The following is a 26,057-nucleotide window of genomic DNA, read 5'->3' on the forward strand; positions in this document are numbered from 1 at the left end:
ATATAAAGAAATATTTCATTCAAATCAAAATATAACATATAAATAAATAAATATAATAAATACAATCCAGAATACCTCTGATTTCAAACATTTCAGATAAGGGCTACTCCGTGGGCCCTTCCACACAGCTATATAACCCAGAATATCAAGGCAGAAAATCTCACAATATCTGCTTTGAACTATGTGAGGTTATCTGAGTCCATACTGCCATATATCCTAGCTCAAAGCAGATATTGTGGGATTTCCTGCCTTGATATTCTGGGTTATATAGCTGTGTGGAAGGGCCCCATGTGACTTGGAAGAGGAATGACGCATTCTCCTCCTTTATAACATTACAATAGAGTCTCACTTATCCAACGTTCTGAATTATCCAACGCATTTTTGTAGTCAATGTTTTCAATATATCATGGTGCTAAATTCGTAAATACAGTAATTACTACACAGCATTACTATGTATTGAACTAGTTTTTCTGTCAAATTTGTTATATAACATGATGTTTTGGTGCTTAATTTGTAAAATCATAACCTAATTTGATGTTTAATTGGCTTTTCCTTAATCTCTCCTTAATACCCAACATATTCGCTTATTCAACGTTCTGCCGGCCCGTTTACGTTGGATAAGCGAGACTCTACTGTATTTATAAGTCTCAAGATCTTTGCAAGGCGCCTTTACCTTCCTTTCCCTTCCCTTGGGCAAGGAGCGGAATGCTAAAAGCAAGGTCCAATTTCTGCACATGCGCAGTCGAGGATCTGAAATACATCCCTCATTCTAATCGCTAAACCTTGCTCTGCGCCTTTCAGAGCGAGCAATACACTCAATGCCTCCCTTATGTTAGGGAAATAAAGCTACCCAAAGCGCATGCGCGGAGGAAGATACAAACCAAAAAAAAACAAAAACAAAAAAAAAACCGCCGCCGCCATCGAAGGAGAGGCACAGAAGCGGCAGTGCGCAGGCGCACACGACTCAAGGCTTCCCTGAGGCGCCAAAGGCTACTCCTCTGCTTGCGGGAGGTCGCTGTTGCTGCGCTATGGCTGCGGAGTCCGCCTCCTCCTCCTCCTCTGCTTCCCCGAGGCCGCTGCAACCCGTCACTCACCTCCTCTTCGATATGGACGGGCTCCTGCTGGGTGTGTAGCAAGGCGCCGCCGTGGTCTGGTCTCCTTCCTCCTGGCCGGGTCAGCGCGCGTGGGTCGGCCCCTCCGCGCCTCCCAGCTAAGAGGCGTCACACGCGTCTTCCAAAAAATGCAAACACCACGCACACGTGTCCTCTCTGGGTGGGGGGAGAGAGGGAGAGAGGAGGAGGAAGCAGGGTGGGAAAAACATGCCTCTTTTTCTTTGAGCGCCTAGGTTGCATCTGCACTTTAGAATTAACCCAGTTTGACACCACTTCAGTTGCCGCGGTTCATGGAATCGTGGGATCTGCATTTTCACAAGGTCCAAGGGTGCCAGTGCCCCACCAAACTACAACTCCCAAGATTCCATCGCAGTGGATTTTATGAGTCTACACTGCCATTTAATCCAGTTCAAAACATAGAATCTGTATTTTGTATGGCAGTGTAGATGGGGTCCGAGGGCCCTTCCTCACAGCCCTATATCCCAGAATATCAAGGCAGAAAATCCCACATGATCTGAGTGTGGACTCAAGAAAACCCAGTTCAAAGCAGATATGGTGGGTTTTTCTGCCTTGATATTCTGGGCTGTGTGGCCTTAAGGGCCCTGAATCAAAGGCCTCCCAGGGTGCATCTATACCGTAGAATTCATGTAGTTTGACACCACTTGATCTGCCATGTGTCATTGCTGTGGAATCATGAGAGCTTTAGTTTGACAAAGTCTTTAGCCTTATGTGACATAGGCCCCTTCTACACTACCATATGGAGCCCCCAGTGGTGCAGTGGGTTAAACTGCTGAACTTGCTGACCAAGAGGTTTGAATCTGAGGAGCAGGGGTGAGCTCCTGCTGTTAGCCCCAGCTTCTGCCAATCTACAATAGTGGTTCAAAAATAAGCAAATGTGAGTACAGTATTCCCTCACTTATCGCTGGGGTTAGGTTCCAGGACCACCCACAATAAGTGAAAATTCGTGAAGTAGGGACACTATATTTATTTTAATATTTATACATTATTTTAGTAAGGTAAAGGTTTTCCCCTGACGTTAAGTCCAGTCATGTCTGACTGGGGGTTGGTGCTCATCTCTATTTCTAAGCCGAAGAGCCGGCGTTGTCCGTAGACACCTCCAAGGTCATGTGGCTGGCATGACTGCATGGAGCGCCGTTACCTTCCCGCCGGAGTGGTACCTATTGATCTACTCACATTGGCACGTTTTCGAACTGCTAGGTTGGCAGAAACTGGAGCTAACAGCGGCCGCTCCCGCCGCTCCCAGGGTTTGAACCTGGGACCTTTCGGTCTCCAGCTCAGTGCTTTAACACACTTCGCCACCGGGGCTCATTATTTTAGTAGTTATACACTATTTTAAGTCTTTATCAACCAATCGTGTATTGATAAATTGCCTCCTCCTCCTCTCGTTGCCGCTTAGGCTCCTTTTCTCTCCCTTTGGCTTCTCCTTCCTCCCTTTCTTAGGCTGTAAATTGTAATGTTTTATGATTTATAATAGTCTTTTAGTGTTTATTGAAAAACCGCGAAACAGAAAATCCATGAAAAGTGAGCCTCAAAGTAGTGAGGGAACACTGTAGCTCAATAGGTACCACTCCAGCGGGAAGGTAATGGAACTCTATGCACTCATGCTGGCCACATGACCTTGAAGGTATCTACGGACAATGCTGGCTCTTCATCTTAGAAGTAGAGAAGAGCACAAATCCCCAGAATTGGACATGACTAGACTTAATGTCAGGGGAAAACCTTTACCTTTACTTTACACTGCCATATAAAATCCAGATGCATTATGCCACTGCAGTTGAAGTGGAGTCAAACCTGTTTTAATTCCACAGTGCAGATGCACCCTGTTCTTGGCCAGTTTTGAAATGCAGTTGGTGCTCTGTATCCACAGATCCTGTATCCACAGCTAGAACATTTTTTTAAAAAATCCCCCCCCCCCCCTAATTTAATAATTTTAATAAGCCATTAGGTATCCTCTGGGGTCCTGGAACCAAATCCCAGTGGATATTGAGGGCCACTGTATACTGATGTAGACATCTGTATGTGGTACACAAACTACATAGTATAAAATCATAGAATTTATTTCCTGTCAAAAGTATTGCATAAATAAGTATAAAACTGATAAAATAGAGGTAACAAAAGTGGCTAAATAAGTTTAGGCCCAAAACGGGCAACAGCGACCACGTTGTCTGTAGCTTTAAACAATTATTCCGCTGTGCATGAGGCAGGGCATTGTGGGCAAGCATACAGATGCTGAGTTGTTTGTTTTGCTCCACAGTCGCACAAGGTGGAGGATTCCTCTAGGTAGTGCCATTTTGCCAGGTTGTCTTTTGATCTCCCGACACCACTTCTGAGTCTGTTCAGGGAATTCCAAGTTGCCCATTCTTGGTTTGGCCCAGGAGGAAGACCCTTATTTTTTTTTTTTGGGGGGGGGGCATCCAGTTGGGATTGCCTGAATTTCCTGCCCAGAGGGATAGTCTTGGTGTTTTTGGAGGAACATTAAGAGGAGCAGTGGTTCTCATGAAATTTTTCCTTGATTTAAGTCTACTGAGAGGAGGCTGATAGTTATATAGTGGGTGGCTTTCACAGTGTTCAACCTTATTTCTTTTGCAATTGGCAGCACCTTTCTGTCGCACATCGGGGGGGGGGGGGGGCAATGCCAGCTAGTTTATCGAGTCTATCAACAGGTGTATGTTTGAGACATCCTGTGGTTATTCTACATGTTTTGTTCAGTGCTATATTCACCTGCTTCTTGTGGGCAGGCTTGTGCCAAATGGGGCAGGTATACTCAGCAGTTGAGTAAGACAAAGCCAGGACTGATGTTCTTATTAATTTTGGGTCTGCTCCCCATGTGCTACCAGTAAGTTTCCGCAGGATATTATTGTGTGCAGCTACTTTGTGCTTGTTCACACAGTGTTTCCTAAAGATCAGTGTTTGACCTACAGTGACGCTGAGATATTTATGATGGGAACAGTATTAGAGCTCTTGGGTTAGGCTTCAGGTGCTTATCTTTGTAGTAGCTGGAGAGATCTTTCAGAGCATTAGTAAATTGTTTTTCAGCTGTTTCAAAGTCTTTTGTTTGTGTTGTTAGCCCAAGGTCATCAGCATATATAAAGCTCTTAATATGTAAAGCATTGCTTTACAATCATAGAATAATTGAGTTATATGTATTACATTACTGGTGGCACAGTGCGTTTAAGCGCTGAGCTGCTGAACTTGCAAACCAAAAGGTCCCAGGTTCAAATCCCGGGAGTGGAATGAGCGCCCGCTGTTAGCCCCAGCTCCTGCCAACCTAGCAGTTCAAAAACATGCAAATGTGAGTAGATTAATAGGTACCACTCCGGTGGGAAGGTAACGGCGCGCCATGCAGTCATGCTGGCCACATGACCTTGGAGATGTCTATGGACAACGCCGGCTCTTCGGCTTAGAAATGGAGATGAGCACCAACCCTCAGAGTCGGTCACGACTTCAAGGGAAACCTTTATCTTGACCTTATGTATTACATAGAGAGATGCAGAATACAGGAGACTCTCAAACTGGATCAACACTGCCCTATATCCTAGGAACTGTTCCCAGATTATCTGCTTTGAAGTGGATTATATGAGCTTGCACTGCCAGATAATCTGGAATAAACAGATACTTTCAGATCAGATCCTGGGAAATAGGGCAGTGTAGATCCAGCCTCAAACCCCCTTCCGTATAAAATCCACATTGAACTGGATGACTTGCCAGTGTAGACTCAGATAACCCAGTTCAAAGCAGATGTTGTGGATTATTTGACGTGATATTCTGAGTTATATGGCTGTGTAAAATCCCACACTATCTGCTTTGAACTGGGTTATTTTGCAGTGTGGACTCAGATAATGCAGGTCAAAGCAGATATTCTGGGCTATAAGACTGTGTGGAAGGACCCTCAGTTATGCAGAACTCGAGCAACTGGAACTCTCAAGCAAGTGGCAGGAAAAAAAACCCTGAAAATTGCTTACTGCTTTCACAAAGCTTTATTTCTAATGTACAGTAAAACTGTACATTAGAAACTGTTTAACCAGCATTTGCCAATCCTCAGTTATCTGAGAATCTACTATTTATTACATACACTATAGTATACATTGCACAGGCACAGACTTGCAAAACAAGGCTTGAGGCAAGAAAGTTGTGCTCCATCAGAAGATTAGGGATTCTATTTGTAGTAGTCACTATTCATAGATTGATGCTGCAGATCAGAACTGGGAAAGGTATGTCTGCTATTCTGAGGATTGTAGTTCTTAAAAGTGACTTTCCAGAGTATTGCTGCATACCCTTTAAGGCATAAATGTGAATGGTGCACTTTGAAAGCAGATAATCTGGATTTTATGTGGCAGCATACAAGGAGCCTCAGGGCCCTTCCCCACAGCCATAAAACCCAGAATATCAAGGCAGAAAATCCCAAGATATCCGCTTTGAACTGGGATATCTGAGTCCACACTTCCATATATTCTAGTTTGAAGCAGAAAATGTGGGATTTTATTCAGCTGTGTGGAACAGACCTTAGTTTAGCTAATGGGGAGTAAATGCTTGGAAAGTTAAGATCTTGTGATGCTTGGAGTAGTAGAGTAGTTCTGCAGCATGCTCTGAAAGACTACACACTCCCATCTGATGATGTTGAGAGATTACTTGGGAGTTTGATTCAGGTGAAATGAGTAAGATGCCTACAGTAACACACCTGAGGTTGTGCTCCTAACTGAACTGTGTAATTCAGCTGTGCGGGAGCTACCCACAACCACTGTCCCCACTTGGGGTGCTCTGAATCAGGTTACTGACTGAATAACACAAATGTATCTATGCTTGTCCCTAAGGACATCTTAATTAATTTAACAGATTTCCAAAGACTTGTCGATTGCAGGGTTTCTTAAACATTTTCCACTCATTACCGCTTTCTTCCCGAGAAATTTTTATGTGACCCTCAATATATAGGTATAAAAAAAATCAAACATTTACTGAAATAAATCAGCATGTACTGGGATAAGTTGTATCTTTTCATTATAAATATTTGTCAACATGTTAAAATAAGACTTCCTTTTTATGTTTACTGTGCCTGTAGAAGACTTGCAGATTGCATCAGGGAAGTCTTACAGTTTTCAGATATAGCTCTTACATCGCTTCCTGTTAATTTGTTGAAATAATATGCATTTGCAACAGATATGTCTGTCATAAGTGTACTTTCTCTTCTTTAAAATTGCCCATCAAAAGCTACTTTAGCAAAGTCACATAGAATGTTGCATTATTATCACAGAATTCACCTATAAATGTTATTTATACCTCAGGCAAGTGTGAACAAAAATCCCTTTCCTTAGCCAAGTTTCACAAACTACCTCAGTTTAACATCTGGGAATGCGGAAGCAGAGGTAGTCAATTTTTGGCAGGCAAGCTGCAGTATTAGCTAGTGGGCTATATTCAATTTGGCATGTCACGAATTATGGAAACATTTTGTGTAATGCGAATCTGATAATGTAGAAGATAGTTTGTTTTCTAGTGATTTTATATAGCTCTTTTGCTTACAGCTTTTTGTAATTGTTGTATTTTTAATATGCTGTTAAGAATCCTGCATTAAAGCAATGATTATATTCATGTTTCTGTTCCAGAATGGAGTTACAGCTTTATGCCTTCCATAAATAGATTCTTCTCCTATTTATAGGGTGCTATTATATGCTGCAAAGAAACATATTTCTGAAATAGTGTTGCCTTCGACAACAATCAAAAAGATTTTAGACTGCCATTTACTCTGTAGTGCTTTGGCATTTTAAAGATGCTTCTGACACTTCTTATGCATTCAAATATGAATTGGTTTCCATTTTCAGATAGTTATTGCATGTTTGCAAATTGTGTATTTCTAATACAAATCTGAATAAATATACCCTGCAGGTCACCCTCTGCAAGTTATTCGAAAACAGATTGCATGCTGTAGAATCATAGAATTAAAGGAGGCAACAAGGGCCATCCAGTCCAAGTGCCTGCTGTGCAGAAACACACAATCAAAGAACCACCGACAGATAGCCATTCAACCTCTGCTTTAAAACTCCCAGGGAAGGAGACATCACCACACTCTGAGGCAGCATATTCCACTGTCAAACATCTCTTACTATCAGGATATTCTTCCTAATGTTGACTGCTTTTTTTCCAGATCTTGATAGCTTGCTCTCTCTTTAATATGACATTTCCCCAAATATTTAAACATTTCCTATGTTAGTTATTAACTCTATAGTATGGCTTGTTCTATCTCAGGCATGGGCAAACTTCATCCCTCCAGGTGTTTTAGGCTTCAACTCCCACAATTCCTAACAGCCTCAGGGCCCTTCCTTTCCCTCCTCAGCTGCTTCGGCTGAAGGGGGAAAGGAAGGGGTCTGAGGCTGTTAGGAATTGTGGGAGTTGAAGTCCAAAACGAAGGGACGAAGGGACGAAGCTTGCCCATGCCTGTTCCATCTTATCAAGAAATTTGATGGGAAGAAAATAGGCTCATTTGAAGTATGATGCTGAAGAAGAGTTGTGCAAATACCATAGATTGCTCAGTAGACAAATAAGTGGCTCTTAGAGCAAATCAAGCCTATAAACCCTCCTTACCTTGTTGATATTGCTATCATTTGCACATATATTGAGAAAAAGCAGTAATGCTTCTTGAGGAGAAGGCAGCAAGAGAAATGGAAGACCAGATTACCGTTGGATAGACTCAGGATACCCTGTGTTTGTAAGACAGGATGGCTAGGACTTCTCATGGGTCACTATAGAGTTGACTTGATGACATTTAACGACAACCTTTTTCATCTTGTGTACTAAATTTGTAGACCACTGATTTAACTATAATGTAGTATGTTCTCTTCAGATTCTCATAGCCTGACATGGTATTGTCTTTCTACCCTTAACTTTCATGAGCTCAGCTCAATTCCATTGTAGCATTTTCTCCATATTTTGTTCAAAAGTGTCCTATTTATGGTCTCTGTGCCTTGTCAGCATTCTCTTTTGTGTGTTTTGAAATCACCTTCTAATCTGTTCTTTTTCAGTTTTTCTTGAAAGCGTTTTACTTGAATTGTCAACGTTTAATGTGATTCATTGTATGATCTCATTTTAAATCTTTCTTGATAATTCTTCTGATTTCTATCACTGTGCAATCACAAGGATTATCTGGTAAAGGAAAAACCAGAACACTTTTTTCTTTTGAAGTAGTTTTGAGAAATGGCCTACATTGCAATCACAAGAAATAATGTTGTTGTGTGTAAGAGAGAATGAGTGAGCAGAGAACTGAGAGACATTGGTCTATTAGTCTTGACTTCCCTGACAACAGCCCTCTTCCTTCAAATGAACAGAGTTAATGCTGGTTGTATGAGCAATCTTTTACTTTTTAAAAATGGGTGTTGTCTTCTTTTAGTAGATTGAGTAATCTTTGTAGTGAGAATGACAGAAATGTTATTTTTAACAGATTGTTCAAAGTTGAGAAAACACAGCATATTGTACTCCCTCAACCCAAGCCCTTCTTCCCCCCAATTTTCTTTATAACAGTGACTGATTTTACAGGAAACCTGAATAGTTTCTTAATTGTAGTACAAGTCTACCTGAGATGCTGCCCTAAAATTCTGTTTAACGTTTGATTTCTATGATACATATGCAATAAGGTTTAGTTAGGCATCTTAAAAGTGGAGCATATTTCACTCTGTAGCAGAACCCCAGGAGAATAGGAATAATGTTAAATTTTTGATGTATTGCTGAATCGTTTATAAGACAAGGAGCTGGTTTTGTGTGTGAGCAATCATACTAATAGAACAGAGAAAGGAAGGTGAACATTTATTTCTTAAAACATAGCTAGAGCACAAGTAGCAGATTATTTTTTTACAACTGTTGGTTTTATCATAGAGGAGGGAATTTGCTAAGCTCTTGTACAATTAAACTTTTATAACATATAAGTATATTCACTTTCATTCTGTGAGTTATATGGATAACAGTGAAATCCCAAGAAAATGCTGTAACATTCAGCAGCTTGCCGATGTATCTTTATTGCCAGCTTTTGGGGTCTGTGGAATTTCTGCTCTGCCCAGACATTTTAATCTCTAGAACTGATGCTGCAAGTTTGGAAAAATGGAAACATGGTCACATAAATAGCATTTTTGAAGGTGTGTTACAAACAATCACAACCTCTCTACTACAAAATGGTTATGTGAATGAAAAGCTAAACATTTTGGGACATTCTTCATTGTAATTTTCAATCCCGTGTCTAATCTGCAGAGTTTTTAAAGTACATATGGAATTTAGCATAGTGTCAGTTTCCCACTGATAGCAACAGCAGGCAGTGACACAACTGTGGGTGAATATATTATTGTACATCCCATGGAAACATGAAACTACAGTAATAATGAACTGAATGACTTTCAGTGGAAGCAAACAATAGAATCTCACTAGATGACCTAGAAAACGACTAACCTCTAAGCATTTCTAGTTCCTCCAACATGAGTCTTGAGTGCATCTACACTGTAGAATTAATACACTTTGACACCACTTTAACTGACATGGATCAATAGCATGGAATCATGGGAGTTGTAGTTTTATAGGATCTTTAGCCTTCACTGCCAAAATGTACTGATCTCTCCCATGATTCCATAGCATTGAGCCATGGCAATTCAAGTGGTATCAACCTGCATTAATTCTTTAGATGCAGCTTCTATCAGCAACTTCTGGTGGCAACATGTTATAGCATAATGTTGGAAGAACTAGAAAATGCCTCAAGATAACTTTTTTCGGATGTGAATAAGTGAAACTCTTAGTACCGGTCCCACAGAAACAAGAGTTGTAATGTACACTATGTTTGTTGATTCTGTTCAGCATTATTTGTCCCTCAACTTCAGTAAATACATGGATCTAAAACCAATTTTTAGTCCTAACTAGACTGAATCAGGTTTTGACTGGAAAGTGATCATATGTATTCAGTGGGTAATACTAGTAGGGTCTTGCTATCGGATTTTGCATTCATCTGCCTCTTTATCCAATTAGATCCAAACCTAAAGAATTGTGTTTTTCCACTTCCCCTTACTTGCAGTGGATTGCCTTATCAGTTTCTTTAAGTTAACGGGGAACAGATCGAGTACCACGGTTTAGGACTGTTCTGTAAATTATATGCATGATTGCAAATAAGTATATTCATTTACCTTTATGTCTAACTGAAGTGAAATGTTAGCCTTGACTCAATACCACCCCACACCCACCCCTGAGTGACTCCTTTGGATTAAATACAGTTGAGTATCCCTTATTTGAAATAATTGAAACCAGAAATATTTTGGAATACTTGGAATCAGAAGTGTTCTTTTTTTAAAAAAAGGGCGGGTTATCTGTAATTGCCTATATGCACATAATGTGATGTCTATACACAAAATTAATTTACATTTCATATATATATATATATAGACCTAGTTTAATGGCAATTTTACACAACATTTTAAACACATTTTGTGCATTAAAAAAGTTTGCATACACTGAACCTTCAGAAAGCAAAGGTGTCACTATCTGAGCCCTCCATGTGTTCAGTGTGGAATTTTGGAATATTTTGAATTCCAGAGGAGGGATACTCACTCAACATGCATAAGTATTATTTTCAAAGCTATTTATTTTATCTCAAAATAACACTCTGTCCTTTCCTTTTAACTGCAAAGCGGGGATCAGGAATTATTAGATTTTGATAGGATTTCAACTCTCATAATCCTTCACCATTGGCCTTGCTTGGTAAGTATATGGGAGCTATAGTCCAACCCCACATAAAGGGAGCAAGAAAGGACTTCCCACTCTAGTTGGGAAGTCTAGTTACATTCTAGTTACAATGAAATAACATTGTAACAGCCATTTATTTAGCCTATTTTGTTAAAGTGTAGCCAGGTAATAGTCTAATTTCCATTAGTAGCTTCTGGGGTTGTTTCTTGTCTGATTTGTCAGCCCATCATACATGCTAATCTATTTAAGAATAGTCCCCCCTCCCCCACCGGTTGCTAAAATATATTGAAATGTTAGCAGTTCATGCATACACTCTGACTTTGTTATCAAAGGACTTTAGCCTTGGCAAGACACTTGCTTTGATAATCTCTCTAGGCAAGTGCTTAGTTGGAAAGGAAACAGTATTTAATGTTTTGAAGAGGAAAATTTGTTACTAATGGAAAAAACAAAAGGATTGCAAACCATTGAGAACACATGCTTGAGGTTGTGAGATCTATAGAATTTAAGAATTTGAAAACCATGGCCAGACAGACCATGTTTGAAGTGAATATGTGTCAGTATTTTGCAATAGTGCAATTACACCTGTTTAATGGCAATGGAACTGTAGTCCTGTTTTCATTTTCCTTTGACTTTGGAATGTTGAAGAACATGTTTTGCATTTGATGATTTGACAGATGACCTCAATTGCTTTGTAAAATAAAGGGACATTCACACCAAAGTACTGGTCTTCTGTGTGAAGAGTAGCCAATAGCTTCTGCAATAGTCAAGGCTAAAAAGCCACCTTGAAATATTAAAAAGAAAGTAAGTACATGAATAAAATACATTCTAAATAATATCAAATTAAAAGGAGGGAAACTAATCTTAAACTATGTGTAAGACACTTTTTGGAAGAGTGGATCCTATCATTTTGGAGTGTACTTGTTTGCTTCTACTACTAATTCTTACATTTTGATTTACTGCCAAGGCTTCTTCGCACAAATTGCCAATATCCGCTGGATAATGGAGGAAGGCAGGGAGTTTCAGAAAAACATCTATTTCTGTTTTATTGACTATTCTAAAGCCTTTGACTGTGTGGATCATAATAAATTGTGGAAAGTTCTTGGTAATATCGGGATACCAAGTCACCTTGTCTGTCTCCTGAGAAATCTGTATAACAACCAAGTAGCAATAGTAAGAACAGACCACGGAACAACAGACTGGTTCAAGATTGGAGTATGGCAGGGCTGTATACTCTCACCCTATCCATTCAACTTGTATCATGCAACGTGTGGGGCTTGATGAATCCAAGGCTGGAGTTAAAATTTCTGGAGGAAACATTAACAACGTTAGATATGTAGATGATAACACTTTGATGGCTGAAAGTGAGCTGAGGAGCCATATAACCAAGGTGAAAGAAGAAAGTGCAAAAGCTGGGTTACAGTTAAACATCAAGAAAACCATGATTATGGCAACCAGACTGATTGATAACTGGCAAATAGGGGGAGAAAATGTGGAGGCAGTGACAGACCTTGTATTTCTAGGTGCAAAGATTACTGCAGACGCATACTGCAGTCAGGAAATTGGAAGACGTTTAATTGGGAGGAGAGCAATGGCCAACCTCAATAGAATAGTGAAGAGACATCACACTGGCAACAAAGGTCTGCCTAGTTAATGCAATGGCATTCTGCGTAGTAACCCATGAATACAAGAGCTGGACCATAAGGAAGGCTGAGCAAAGGAAGATAGATGGTTTTGAACTGTGGTGTTGGAGAAAAGTTCTGAGAGTGCTTTGGACCGCAAGAAGATCCAACTAGTCCATACTCCAGGAAATAATGCCTGGCTGCTCACTGGAGGGAAGGATATTAGAGGCAAAGTTGAAGTATTTTGGCCACATCATGAGAAGACAGGTATGCTTGGAAAAGATCATGATGCTGGGGAAAATGGAAGGAAAAAGGAAGAGAGGCAGATCAAGGGCAAGATGGATGGATGGATGGTATCCTTGAAGTGACTGGCTTGACCTTGAAGGAGCTGGGGGCGACGATGGCCAATTGGAAGCTCTGGCGTGGACTGGTCCATGAGGTCATGAAGAGTTGGAAAAGACTGAATGAATAAACAACACTATGTTTAAGCTCAGATTAGTTCCCCCCCCCCCCCCAGTAATAAAAACATTGATAAGATTTACGTGTTAAAAACTGATTGGCATTTTTAAATATTTCTACCACACTGGCTGTCAGAATTGTAGCTATGGAAGCTAGGGCAGAAATATTGAACCCCTCTCATGAACAGTTTTAACTGTGAATCTTTTAACACTGTTTATATTTAATTATGTTTAATATTTGTATATTTTAAAAGCTGTGCTAACATTTTTATGTTAAGCCACTTTATACCCCACTTTATCTCCCTTTGGGGGAGATAAAGTGGGGTATAAATAAATATAAATAATAAATATTATTACTACTACTACTAATAATAAGAGCTCTGCCCCCCCCAAATTTCCTTCATTTCCTAAATACTGTTGTGATTTAAAACCTCAATTGAGCATTTCATGTAGACTTCCAAAGAAAAGCATCAGCCAAAGATACCAAGGAAATGCAAACACCAGCAAGCAGAAGAGTTACAAGGGTGAATTATTTCTAGTTTTTCACTCTCTGCAATATTGCTGTGCCCTGTCTGTAGCTACCAGCTGTGTATGTGGATGAATATAAACTCTCACACTTTTGAAACAGCTGGAATATGTCCCTCTTCATTACTGCATTGTCATATTTCTTCCCTTTCCTAGCGGGGATTTCTCTCACTTTCTGTTGTATCATCCCCATTCTTAACTATGAATCATTTCAGATGTTTGTACATTGGGGACTACCTGTACTTTCTTGGTGTGTATATGTGTGTGCTAATTTCAAAATTTCTCAAATAAGAGAAATGAAGGAATTTGCTGAAAATTATATCTGTGTAGCTAAGTACAAAGACTTTACCAGCATCACCCCATACCGTCTTAGTGCGTTTTGAAAAGGTTTCTTCTTGTTCTTTTTAAAATGGCATGAATAATCTAATTCCATAAATTACATGTTAATATTTCTTTTGTACTAGGAGTTTCTACTTTTTCTCTGCCTTCTCACAGCACAGGGGTCATATCACATCTTCAGTGGCATCTTTCAGGTATAAAATGATAGCAGTTAATAAAAAGTTAGATAAGTCAGCTTTTGGAAGCTCCTATGAGTCTCAGGCAGTGCTTAGGGCAGAAGATTAAAGAGTAACTCGAGCTCATGCGGAAATAATTGATGCATATACTGCAAATCTAGCAAGTACTATTATCATTTGATAGTTTCCTATCTTTGGTTTAACTCCGAGAAAATAATTAGGAAAGCAGAAGTCTCAGAAATCGATATACCTTACTCTTAATTTGGAAGCTTTTTCAGAGGATTTAAAGACAGAACAGCCAAGAGTATTTGGTACTCCCTTCTACCCAAAATATGAAATCTGTAGCAGTGCATTTTTGGGAGAAAAAAATGGGGAATCTAATTTTTAATACAGCATAGGTGATGATTTCTTTGCATTAATTATACCATAATTTTAATTCAGAAATGGCAGTAGTTTTCTGGGATTTTTGTTGTGTCATAATTTTTGTTTTATGTGACACTTATTGGAAATGTAAACTCTAATTGATTTTTTAATTAATGTCTTTATCACTGTCATGATTGAGGGAACAGAAAACTTCAAAATCTTAAAGTACAAATAGAATCTAACGGTATGCTTGCTATTATAACTGCTTCCATCAGCACAATTGGAAAGAGGGTCCTTGCCCCACTTCACTGCTCTCCAAATGTCCTGCCTATCATCCAGATTGATAGATGGGCAAGGGGAAGAAAGTCCTGTTATGCTGGTATGATGTTTGGTTTTTGACATGATAAAGCGTATGAATACATTGAAATCATATCAAGGTTGGTTTAAATGCAGCAACATCTTCATGGTAAAAAATGCCTTTGTTGAGTAAATTTCAGCCAACATTAATAACTAGAAAATGAACAACTATAAGATGATTTTTTAACCAGGAGCAGTAAATCTCATGATTTTGTTGGCTATTTTTAATAAATAATAATAATAATAATAATAATAATAATAATAACAACAACAACAATAATACTACTACTTTGGAGAATGACTTGTTGAAAAATAATAAAAATAATACCACTTTAAGTATACCAAAATCATTAAATACTCTGCAAGCTGCAAGCCGCTTCTGGTGTGAGAGAATTTGCCGTCTGCAAGGACATTGCTCAGGGGACGCCCAGATGTTTTGATGTTTTTACTATCCTTGTGGGAGGCTTCTCTCATGTCCCTGCATGGAGCAGGGATTCGAACCTGGCAGCCTTCAGGTCAGCAACCCAACCTTCAAGTCACAAGGCTTTAACCCACTACGCCACTGGGGGGCTTGCAGTTTCTCAAGTCGCTTCTGACATGAAAAAAAATGCCCTGCAATATATAAGTTACAGTGCAGTTTGAGGTTTCAGATCATTTGCAAATAACCCAGTGTTGCTCATTCTAAAATTTCAGGGAACTACCTTAATGGTAAGAACTGTATTCCTCTGTTTTTGTTGGGTGTATGCGTTGCATACACAAATATTCAAAGACCATTAGTTTATGTAGACAGGAAGATCCATTTTTGTCTGAAGGCTTATTCTTCAGTATTTAAGCTGCCATTCCTGCAAAAGTGAGAAAGAAATAGCTGTGCTTCTCAAAACACAAAACACACCCAAGGAAACTTTTCCAATTGTGCTTGTCTTGAGAGGTATGAATCTTCCATTCTACTTAATATTTTTCCACAGACAGCAAACACACCTGTTATCATACAGTGTAAACTAAGTGCAGCTTTACCCTTGTGTATTTCCTCATACCTTTGGTTATGGCATGACCTGCATATGTTAGACTGAAAGTGTGAGAGGGCTCTGTGTGAATAGAACGTTATAGCCCGCTGGGAGCTGTTATGTGACCAGGGTTTGAGTGTCAATAGAGCAATTTTTTACTGCCAACCTAATGTTTGGAAGTCAGAATTGCCAACTTAGCCAACTAAAACCTTGTCCTTTACTACAGAGAAAGTAAGAATAAGGGTTTCTGCCTGACAATTTCAGAAGATGACAGCCTTTGCTCCTTCAGACTTGTTTAATAGAGTCTAGATGTGATGTGAAACTTATTGATGGCTTTAAGACTCAAAATGTGCTGAAAAACGAGGGGAAAGATCACCACATTGTATTATTGTAGCAGTTTTGGACAGGAGTTTTCTTTTGTTTGGGTAGGTCTAATTTTATGATCCTGTAAATTCAAAGTATCATAAGGGCTGTAACAACCAAACATGGTATTTTCTCCTGGATTTAAAGGGCAAAAGGTGTTCTTTCCACTGACTCATTAAAGCCAGCAGAGAATATGTGCAGTAGTCACAATGCTGTTTTCCTTTTTCACATCTGTCTAAGCTGTGAGTCCAGTCTGGGCACGTTTGGAACAGTAAATCTGATGGTCGGCACTGTATGAGAAGACATAAAAAGTTCATGTTGGGATTTAACTAGACAAAAAGGGATTAATATTCAGTTCACTGACAGTAATACTTCTGTAGTTACTTTGAAGAAATTTGTGCAGTGTATGAGGAAAATATCGGTCCGTTGAACTTCTTCACTTTTTTAACCTCAGGGCTAAAATGCTTTGTGATCCCAAATCAGCTCATCAAATCACAGCAGCACTAAATACGTTGATTGTGAGAAGCGGATTCTACCTATTGTGTGAAAAAGTTAAAGTATTGTCAAATGAAGAAGACATTGATTAACTGAAAAGCTAATCAGGGGCCGGGCTGTGGCACAGGCTGGTGAGCAGCCTACTGCAATAAATCATTCTGACCATGAGGTCATGAGTTCGAGGCCAGCCCGTGGCGGGGTGAGCACCCGTCAATAAAAAAATAAAAAAATAGCCCCTGCTCGTTGCTGACCTAGCAACCCGAAAGATAGTTGCATCTATCAAGTGGGAAATAAGGTACCACTTATAAAGTGGGGAGGCAAATTTAACTAATTTACGACATTGGAATGAGGAAGTGCCATCACAATGGATGTTGAAGCAGCTGCTCCCCCCTCTGGCCAGAATCGAACATCCCCTCAGGAGAAGGTCAGATTGCCTCTGCGTCTGTCTGTCTCGGTTCTATTTGTATATGGGCATTGAATGTTTGCCCTATATGTATATAATGTAATCCGCCCTGAGTCCCCTTCGGGGTGAGAAGGGCGGAATATAAATACTGTAAATAAATAAATAAATAAATAAATAAAAAGCTAGGTCAAGTTTTTAAAAATTGATAACACACAGAAATTTGGGTGATCTGAATTTGCTACACAAGATATAGAGCATTACTAATCTACTCAAAGCAACATAAAAATTTTAGGGTTGCTGTGAGTTTTCCGAGCTGTATGGCCATATTCCAGAAGCATTATCTCCTGAAGGTTACTCACATCTGTGGCAGGTATCCTCAGAGGTTGTGAAGTCTTCACAACCTCTGAGGATGCCTGCCAGAGATATAGGCATTATGTCAGGAGACAATGCTTTTGGAACATGGCCATACAGCCCGGAAAACTCACAGCAACCCAGTGATTCTAACCATGAAAGACTTTGACAACACATCAAATTTTTAGTTAGGAGTATATTGGATAGAAGGTTGTTAAAGTAAAGCTGAGTCACATGGCTTTCAGCCAGCTGACTGAAATGAAGCCTATTGATTAGTTACACTGCCCAATGAATTTTTCTTTGAAGGGCATTGAAAGTTACTGTGTAATGATTTTATCTGTGATGACAATCTTAACAACTGTCTATTGTAACTTGAGCTTTTAATCATACTCTCATTGATATAAGTACCGGTTAGAGCTAACTACTGGAGTTTTTTTTTTGTTTCTTTTCTGTGCTGAAAATTCAATGGTGACAGAAAGATACTGTTAAATTTCTCTTGGTACCCTTAAATGTTGTTTTGCTTCCTAATACCAAGTAATAGCTGATTTAATACAATAGCAATTGATAAAACACTTGCTGACACTACATGAACAATGAAACTACATAAAAAACAAACAAACAAACTGAAAGCTTTGAGCAAGAATTGTGATTAAAATTTATTCTTTAAATGAGAGTGATGAGGGGCAGGTTCTTCCCATTATTCAGATTTTTTTTCCTTTCAATTTAGAAGTTTATGCTTTACAGTGTTTTAGCTGCTTTTAAAAGTAAGAACTCCCTTACAGCACTCACCAGTTTTGTTAATGGAATATATTACATTTATTTTGGGTCTCAGTTTCCCACATTTCTTTGAAAAGCACCATCTAGAGGCCTAATTAATGGAAACAGATGGCCTATGGGATATTTTCTGATGGTGGTTAGGGCAGTAAAAATCTGGGATTGTTTTAGAAGCAAAAAGGTATGCCTGTTGAGATATTTCTCTCCCCTTGTTGAACAATATTTGTCTTGAATGTTCTCTGCTTATGACTAACTGCTGATGCAGAGCTTGCCTGAAATGTTATCTTTAAAATATATGCTGAACATTCATTTTGCATAAATAAAGAAGTTTTATTTACAAAGGGTCCATACAATGTTCTTTGCTGCAAGGTCTAAGGCCCAGTGGGGACTTCCAGTCACGTTCAGTGTGCTTTCCAGCTCTTACTCATAATGTCCCTCTTTCTAGTAGATTCTCATTCTCAATGGAATATATCTAGCCTTGCTTGTGTTTTGATTCTCTAGTCTCGGCTTTTGGAAAAGGAGAGCTAGGATATCTGTTGCCCTTTAGTTGAAAAGCTTCTGAGGGGCAGATGGAAAGAGAAGAATATGGAAATACTCAGCCAGTCAGTTGTGGTGGTGATTTCTTGGTTGACATGTATCACTTCATAGTAGTGTCATGGAATGAGGTTTAAAGGGCCAAAGCCTCAGAATTCTTTTGATGAGCAAGTTTTTTTGACATTACTCTGCTAAACTCCCAGTTTCATCTGAGTTTACCTTCAATTCACACTGGGAATTCTCGGCAACCAAGTATTTTTATGAACTATTTTTGTCATAAACTGAAGTATTTTCTGGTCCCTTGGGTTTGAATTGACAGAACATTTTATCATTTACAAAGATCAATTCCTTTTATAAAATCACATTAGTATCACATTTTATACAGGGTGTCCAAAAAGGTATATATTTGTAACAGCTTATAACTTTAGAATTTTTTTTGCATCCCCCCCAAAAGATATATCTTTACAGCATTAAAGATAGTAGAGAATATAATGAAATCACAAGATAAATCTTTAAGTGATGTTTACAAGTTTGTTTTTCAATAATACAAGCAGTGCATTGCTGCACAAGAACAACAATTTGAACACCTTACATAAAATTCTAAATTAAGATGGAATTTGTAACTCTGATTAAGTCCTAATTATAACATTTATTCTTCAATATACATGTAATTACTTAGCCTTCATATAGTTAAAATAGCTACCATTAAAAGGTACAGTATATACCTTTTGGAGACACCTTTTGTATTCTCTTTCTCTTTCATGTGTATGTATGTATCTCTATACATATGCTCCTGAAGGTTTAGGCTGGAAAGATTTTATAGGCAGAGAATTTCATGGATATTGATTGGGAAATTTTGTAGCATTACGCTGAATACTTGACATAAGTGACAGGGTTGGGAGAACAAAGAAAAGCCCTGCAGCTCTCAAAAGGTGCCTACCTGGATTCTCAGTATCGGGTTGTAGCTCCAAACTAGTTCCCATATGGAAGAATAGCAAAAATTGCTTAACTAAATGGAACCTTGGCCTAAGAGTGGCTAGGGAGCAATTCCCCCCCTAAAAATGTAGGTGGATTTGGTTGGTTTGAGGGTTTCCAAAGTAAGTTTTGGACAGAATGTGGCACTTCATAATTTGTACAGTCCCACACATGGTCTTTCCTAGGGGTAGGAATTATGGTCTTCCATAAGTTTTTGGCCTGCATGTCTTTTCCTGCCTTACCATTGGCTATGCTGATTGCTAAACCACAGCATCTGGAGAAATACATGATTTCTGCCCCTACTCTATCAGAACCTCTCTTATGACACTTTAATCTTTAAAGCTGTATGAGTAGTTCCTGAAAAACGTCCTTCATTAGTTCTTCATTTACCAATCACTTGTTCATAAAGAAGATTTCATACTTATCTCATGGCTGTTGAAGAGTATTTAAGACTCTTTGATGACTAAGCCCTATCAAAAGGTTTTTAGAAGTTAAATTATATACCACACTACCTAACTTTACACATGCTTAAGCTATCTCAAAAGCATTCTAAGATATTAGTGATGTTAGATTTCACTATGTTGGAGCCATGGCGATTTATACTCAGCAAAGTTTATTCTTTTATGTATTGCAGATTTATTTCTTTGCCCCAATTTTCCCAAAACCGAGGTTTGTCTTTCAAGGAAGTAATTGGATCATTTGATTCCATTACCTTAAAGCTGGTTTTATGTTATCTTTAAACTTTTGTTAACATTAGTGAGCTAGTTTAATCAAGGCATGCATATTCCTATATTTGTAGGTTGTGTGTATTTGTGTGAGTCAGAAAAGACTACCAATTCTAAAATCTGAGTTTCTGAAGAACTTCTAATTTAACAATGCATTTTTTGTTCATTCTGTAACCAGGCAGTTAGATATAAACCTATATATGTATAAGCAGAATATAATGTACACAAACTGTGTAACAGCAGTTTAATTTTTATCTTGCTATGTAAGAATAATTACCCTCCACAAAAAAGTGTTAGTTCAAGTACCCAATGAGTCCCAAGAGGGTTTTTTTTTGCCTTTTGTCAATTGCCTCCAGTAGTTCACACTTTTATAATTGTCTAGTTGCCATGTTAATATAAATGCAAAATAAAACAAAAGATCTACTGAATTTCACTCCATTCTCCAATGTAGGATTGTTTACTATTTCTTAGACTTTTGTCAGACTGTTCCAGTGGCAGATTTCCTTTATACCCTTTGGCAATTTGCTTTTCAAATTTCTTTTTCACTTGCCTCATCAACAATTGACTATTGTGCTGTAGGCCTGGACAAACAGAGAGAGCAGGCCAAGATTTTGTGAATTCAGTCCTTCTACTCCACCATCCATATCTTTTGGTAGTACAGAGAGTTGTAGTTGGGAGCGAGGATATGAAGGAAGCCTCACTGATGGACAAAGGGTCTGCAGAAAATATGCTACCCTCAAGGCAGTGTTTGTAGCCCCAAGAGGCTCCTCAAAACTGTCTCAGACCTTTTCTGGCAAAGAATAGATTCATTGATTTACTGCACATAATCCACAGTATCTGCTTTGAACTGGATTATCTTGAGTCCACACTGCTATATAATCCAGTTCAGTGTGGATTTTATACAGGTGTATAGAAGGGGCCTCATATAATCCAGTTCTAAGCAGATAATAGAAGACTATAAATATAATATATAATAATTACGGTGGTATTATAATACAGAACAATATAATCTCTAAAATCAGAACCGTAAATAAAGAGCAACACTCTGAAAACAGGGAAATTCTAGATAGGAAACAACCAGGGCCAGCTAATACCTCCCAACAAAGAATTCCCCCAGGCAGGAAGCTGCCAGGCTTTGAAGCTGCAAGGCCGTTACATGCTAATCAAGGTGGCTAATTGCAGCATTCATACCTGCCACACCGAGTCTATTAATTGCTATTCAACCTGGCCAACCAAGGATTCTGCAAGGTAGAAAGTGGCCATGCTTGCAGGCAGCAAGGCTATTCCTTGCTATTCAACCTGGCCAACCAAGATTTCCCCTAGGTGGAAATCCTCCAGGCTTTAAAGCCACGAGGCTACTGCATCCCATTCAACCTGGCCTAGCAAGGATGCCCTATGTAGAAAGCAGCCAGGCTTTTAAGCTGCTAGACTATTCAGTGCAATTCAAGCTGGCCAAACAAGGATTCCCCTACAAAGGAAGTAGCCAGACTCGAAAGCAGCTCTTTGATTGAGGGTGCTACTTCAGCTCACCAAACAAGGATTCCCCTAAGTATAACACAGCCAGGCGTTGAAGCTGCAAGGCTATTCAGTGCAATTCAACCAGACCAACAAAGGATTAACCTTGGTAGAAGGCGGCCAGCCTTTGAAGCAGCTATACTACTCTGTACTATTAAAGCTGACCAACCAAAGATTCCTCTAGGTAGCAAGCAGTCAAGCTTTGGGGCAGCGACGCTATTCATTGCAATTCTAGCAGCCCAAAAAACCATTCCCCTAGAACGCAAGTACCCATAAGAAGAAAACGACCAGGCTTTGAAGCTGCAAGGCTATTCACTTCTATTCTACCTGGCTAACAAATGATTCCCATAAGCCACAGCAACGCATGGTCGGACACAGCTAGTCTAATATAAAAACCATATTTTGTTTTTCAAACATATTTTCAAAATCAGAATGGAACTCTCCCTTAAATGGACTCCTGTTGTGGTCCGCAAACTTTTCATGGCCCCTGATCTCCACCACTTTTCCCCAGCCCTGACCTAAGTAAGGCTTGATTTTTTTGAGAATTCCATATCTTGTAGTTCCATTTGTAATAAAAAATAAAAACATTTGATACTAAATTCAATTTGTGTCATTATTTTGAACAAAAGTGTACTCTTTGTATTTTAAGTATCCAAGCGTGAAATATTGAAGAAATCAAGATAGATGTAACATGCTTTATGCTCCTAAAAAGGAACAAATATGTGATTTCCTATTCCCAATTTTCACTTTCCCCGATGTTATTTCTGGCTAGAGTTAAAATGGACAATTTCTTTGAAAACTTTACTTCTCCCTGTGTGCTAATAAATAAATGGTTATCAGATGATAAAAGACCATCTGCATCTACTAGCTCTAGCCCATCCATTCTTCTTTGGTCAATTAAGATTGGCATATTTGAAAAAGAATTCTGAACTTAAGCAAACTTTGATGATCATACTTAGTACAGTGCTTTTACTGCTTTATATTTTGAAGTGAGATTGTACATGTTCCTGTTTTGAAGAATCTTGGATAGGCATTTATTTCAATAATAGAAGCATAATAGTAGTTAAAACATTTGAACCTTTGTGTTAGTATTTTGAATCAAACCAAGTGATGTTTTTAAATTATCACTTACAGAAATGCATCAATGTAATGGTATTTATCACTGTTTTGTACCTTTATCCTCTTTTTGTAAGCATATACTAATTTTTTAAAAATAGTGTTAAAATATATGAATGAATAGAAACAGAAAGGCTGGTGATTATGATAATGAATATAGAAAAACCTGAATTAGGTGGCTGCTCCAATTTAGGAGATTTGAGTAATTTAACGTATGAGTACTCTTAACAGTGCTGTAGGATTCTCTTCTGTGTGGCCTGTCTAGGTCCATTTTACAAATTTTATTTTTATTTGTGGTGGTTTATAAACTGAGCAGTCCAGCACCTCTGTCATTTTATCTGTATTTTTTTATTGTGGATGGCTTTTGCACATTGTAAGAAGCACCTCTAGCAGCTTTTGCTGTATAAAAGGAGGATTGCTATGAAAATTGCTGTGAAATGATTGTATACTAGAGAAATGAAATCACTCACCCTAGTGAAATGGAGAGAGCAGGCCATGTCCTTTTTGTTCACCATATAAGTTGCTGTGAGAAGGCAACCATTTCTTCAGCTCCTTTCCAGTGAAAATAACAACAACCCTAAAACACTTGGAGGAAGACTTGGAGGAAAGTGTGCAACTTCTCCTTCAGCATTCAACCACAAGGATGTTTTTGTGGAATTTACTTTTGTTGTTTTGGTTGTGGTTGTTGTGTGCCTTCAAGTTGTTTCTGACTTATGGTCACTCGAAGGCAAATCCATCACAGAGTTTTTTGTTTTGCAAAGGTTTTTTCAGAGTAGGCTTGTCTTTGCCTTCTTCTGAGGCTGCGGTAGTATAACTTGCCCGAGATTCAAATCCTAGTCTCAAGTCATAATCAAATGCCCAGACCACTATACGTACCACACTGACTCTTTTTAATTGTTGCCATGGCTTAATCTATTTACATGCAAATAATTCCATTTAGAAAGTAGCCAGAATTCAGAATTCTTATTCAGGAAAGTTCAGTTAATGTTGCAATTCTGTATGCATGCACAGCACTTGTCTTGAAATGCAGAGCTCTGAATAGGATGTGCAATATTTTGAATTTATTTTTCATATTTGGTTCAGTTTGAAATGAAGTCCAATTAAGAAATTGATCAATGAATAATATGTTCAAATTCTAAGGCTTTTAGATGTCTTTGAGCTAGATCTAGGGCTTGTCCATACTTAGAGCAGACCCACTGAAAACATGACATTTAGGTCAGGCATGACTTTATTTCAGTGGGAGAGGTTCCAGTCCATTATTAACAGAATAAGTCTCATCATAAAGTGCCTTATTTATTTTAGGAATAGAACTTTCATCATTGGATAATCCAGAACGTTGGATAAGCGAGTGTTGGATAAGTGAGACTCTACTGTAGTTAAAATAGCTACCATTAAAAGGTACAGTAGATTCTCACTTATCCAAGCCTCGCTTATCCAAGTTTCTGGATTATCCAAGCCATTTTTGTAGTCAATGTTTTCAATATATCATGATATTTTGGTGCTAAATTCGTAAATACAGTAATTACAACATAACATTACTGCGTATTGAACTGCTTTTTCTGTCAAATTTGTTGTAAAACATGATGTTTTGGTGCTTAATTTGTAAAATCATAACCTAATTTGATGTTTAATAGGCTTTTCCTTAATCCCTCCTTATTATCCAAGATATTCGCTTATCCAAGTTTCTGCCGGCCTGTTTAGCTTGGATAAGTAAGACTCTACTGTATTTGTATATTGTTGCACTATAGAGTACTTTCTGTGAGCCGGCATAAGTCCCTTCAGGGAGATGGTGGTAGGATACAACTAAAGCTTTATTATTATTATTATTATTATTATTATTATTATTATTATTATTTGAAATTGTGGCAGATATTGATCAGAGAAAAGGCTTTTGAAAGGTTGCCACTTTTAGTTTTGGATTGCTGTACCTCAGAGGAGGTCACCTAGAGCTCAAACTATATATGGTGGTTATAAGTGTTCCATGTCATGCAAACATCATGTGCAAATATTTATGCATTTAGCTCTAGTCTCGTTTTTCAGATGCATTTTTTATTTGTAGTATAGTGGATTTAGATATTTGACTGTTAGGGCTTACTGATTCTTCTTCTGATTGCTAATTTTTTATTGTGTGCCACCTGATTGAGCATTGTAGAAAGGTTTGTCAATAAATAGAAGTATCAATATATACCATAGATTAATCAAGATAGAAACAAAGCCCGACACGATAGAGGGGGTTTTTTTTTAATTAAAAAAGGATCTGAGGTTGGCTTCCATAACTAAAAGGACTGCTGTCACTCAGATAACTCCAAGATCAAGTGGAATGTTCCATCACTGGAGACATTATTTTCCCCTTTCGCCAGACCTCCTGTTTAAGAGGGTTGTCTAATTCTTTACAGCAGATTTTAGAAATGCTGTTATAGTAAGGAAAAGCCAGTGAAGGTCAGCCTCTTTGCTGCCTCTCCCTCCTTCCAAAGTGAAATGTATATGATGACAAAGAATGCTTTCACCAGCCTGCAGACGTCTGAAATCTCTCTTTTTTGTATATTTCAGCATATTATTGAAGAGCATAAAGTGGCTAGATTTCTTTCTCTCTCCCTCTCCTTAAGTAGATCAGTGATTCCTTTTAACTGAAGTTGCATTTTTTTCAGGACACAAGAAAGAATAGAACTCAGAGGCAGACAATGTAATCATTATGCCTCCAATTTTGTTCCATTTAACATTGCTGAGAGCTTTATGTAAAGTGCTACATAAAGAGGAGTATGGGGGTTTGTTTGTTTGCATCTTTGGACTATCAGTCTTGGCGGCTTTCAGAGCCAAGTCACTTGAATTTGTGCTGACTGGGAAAAACATGATGTTATTTCATTACTGTGCTTTTGGGGCAGCAATGATTATAGTGGCAAGGTGCTTAAAACTGTCTGAATAGCTCCTGCCCCTTACTTGTAACTACTTATGCTTTAGAGATCATCCTGTCAATATGAGATTCACTTGTCCTCAGATTGATACTAGCTTTACCTGAGTTTGAGTTAACAGCAGGATCTCCAAAGCTTTGACTTCAGAAATGCTAGGCAAACTGCCCAGAATGTTGAAGATTTACTTGTTGTTTAAGCATCTTACTCTTTGTGGATAGTTTTCT

At 38.5% G+C, this 26,057-nt stretch overlaps 2 protein-coding genes across 6 annotated transcripts in view; one reads left to right on the forward strand and one right to left on the reverse strand.

Moving 5' to 3' along the window:
- Positions 1-1,264, reverse strand: part of sts (steroid sulfatase) — a 130,212-nt gene extending 128,948 nt beyond the window's left edge. Inside the window, exon 1 of one of the 3 annotated variants that reach the window (XM_008107169.3) lies at positions 1,095-1,264. The gene's annotated coding sequence lies outside the window, so the exon portion shown is untranslated. Of the gene's footprint in view, positions 1-673; positions 894-1,094 lie in introns of those variants that run through there. The other 2 variants (XM_062975302.1, XM_062975301.1) reach the window with 2 other exon arrangements.
- pudp (pseudouridine 5'-phosphatase) overlaps positions 903-26,057 on the forward strand; it is a 193,370-nt gene continuing 168,215 nt past the window's right edge. The window contains exon 1 of one of the 3 annotated variants that reach the window (XM_008107174.3): positions 903-1,125. In XM_008107174.3, the coding sequence (XP_008105381.2) occupies positions 1,029-1,125 (97 nt within the window). In that variant the 5' untranslated portion in view covers positions 903-1,028. The remainder of the gene's footprint in view (positions 1,126-26,057) is intronic. The other 2 variants (XM_062975303.1, XM_003218828.4) reach the window with 2 other exon arrangements.

Source organism: Anolis carolinensis, chromosome 3 (genome assembly GCF_035594765.1).
Source record: "Anolis carolinensis isolate JA03-04 chromosome 3, rAnoCar3.1.pri, whole genome shotgun sequence".
Lineage (NCBI taxonomy): Eukaryota > Metazoa > Chordata > Lepidosauria > Squamata > Dactyloidae > Anolis > Anolis carolinensis.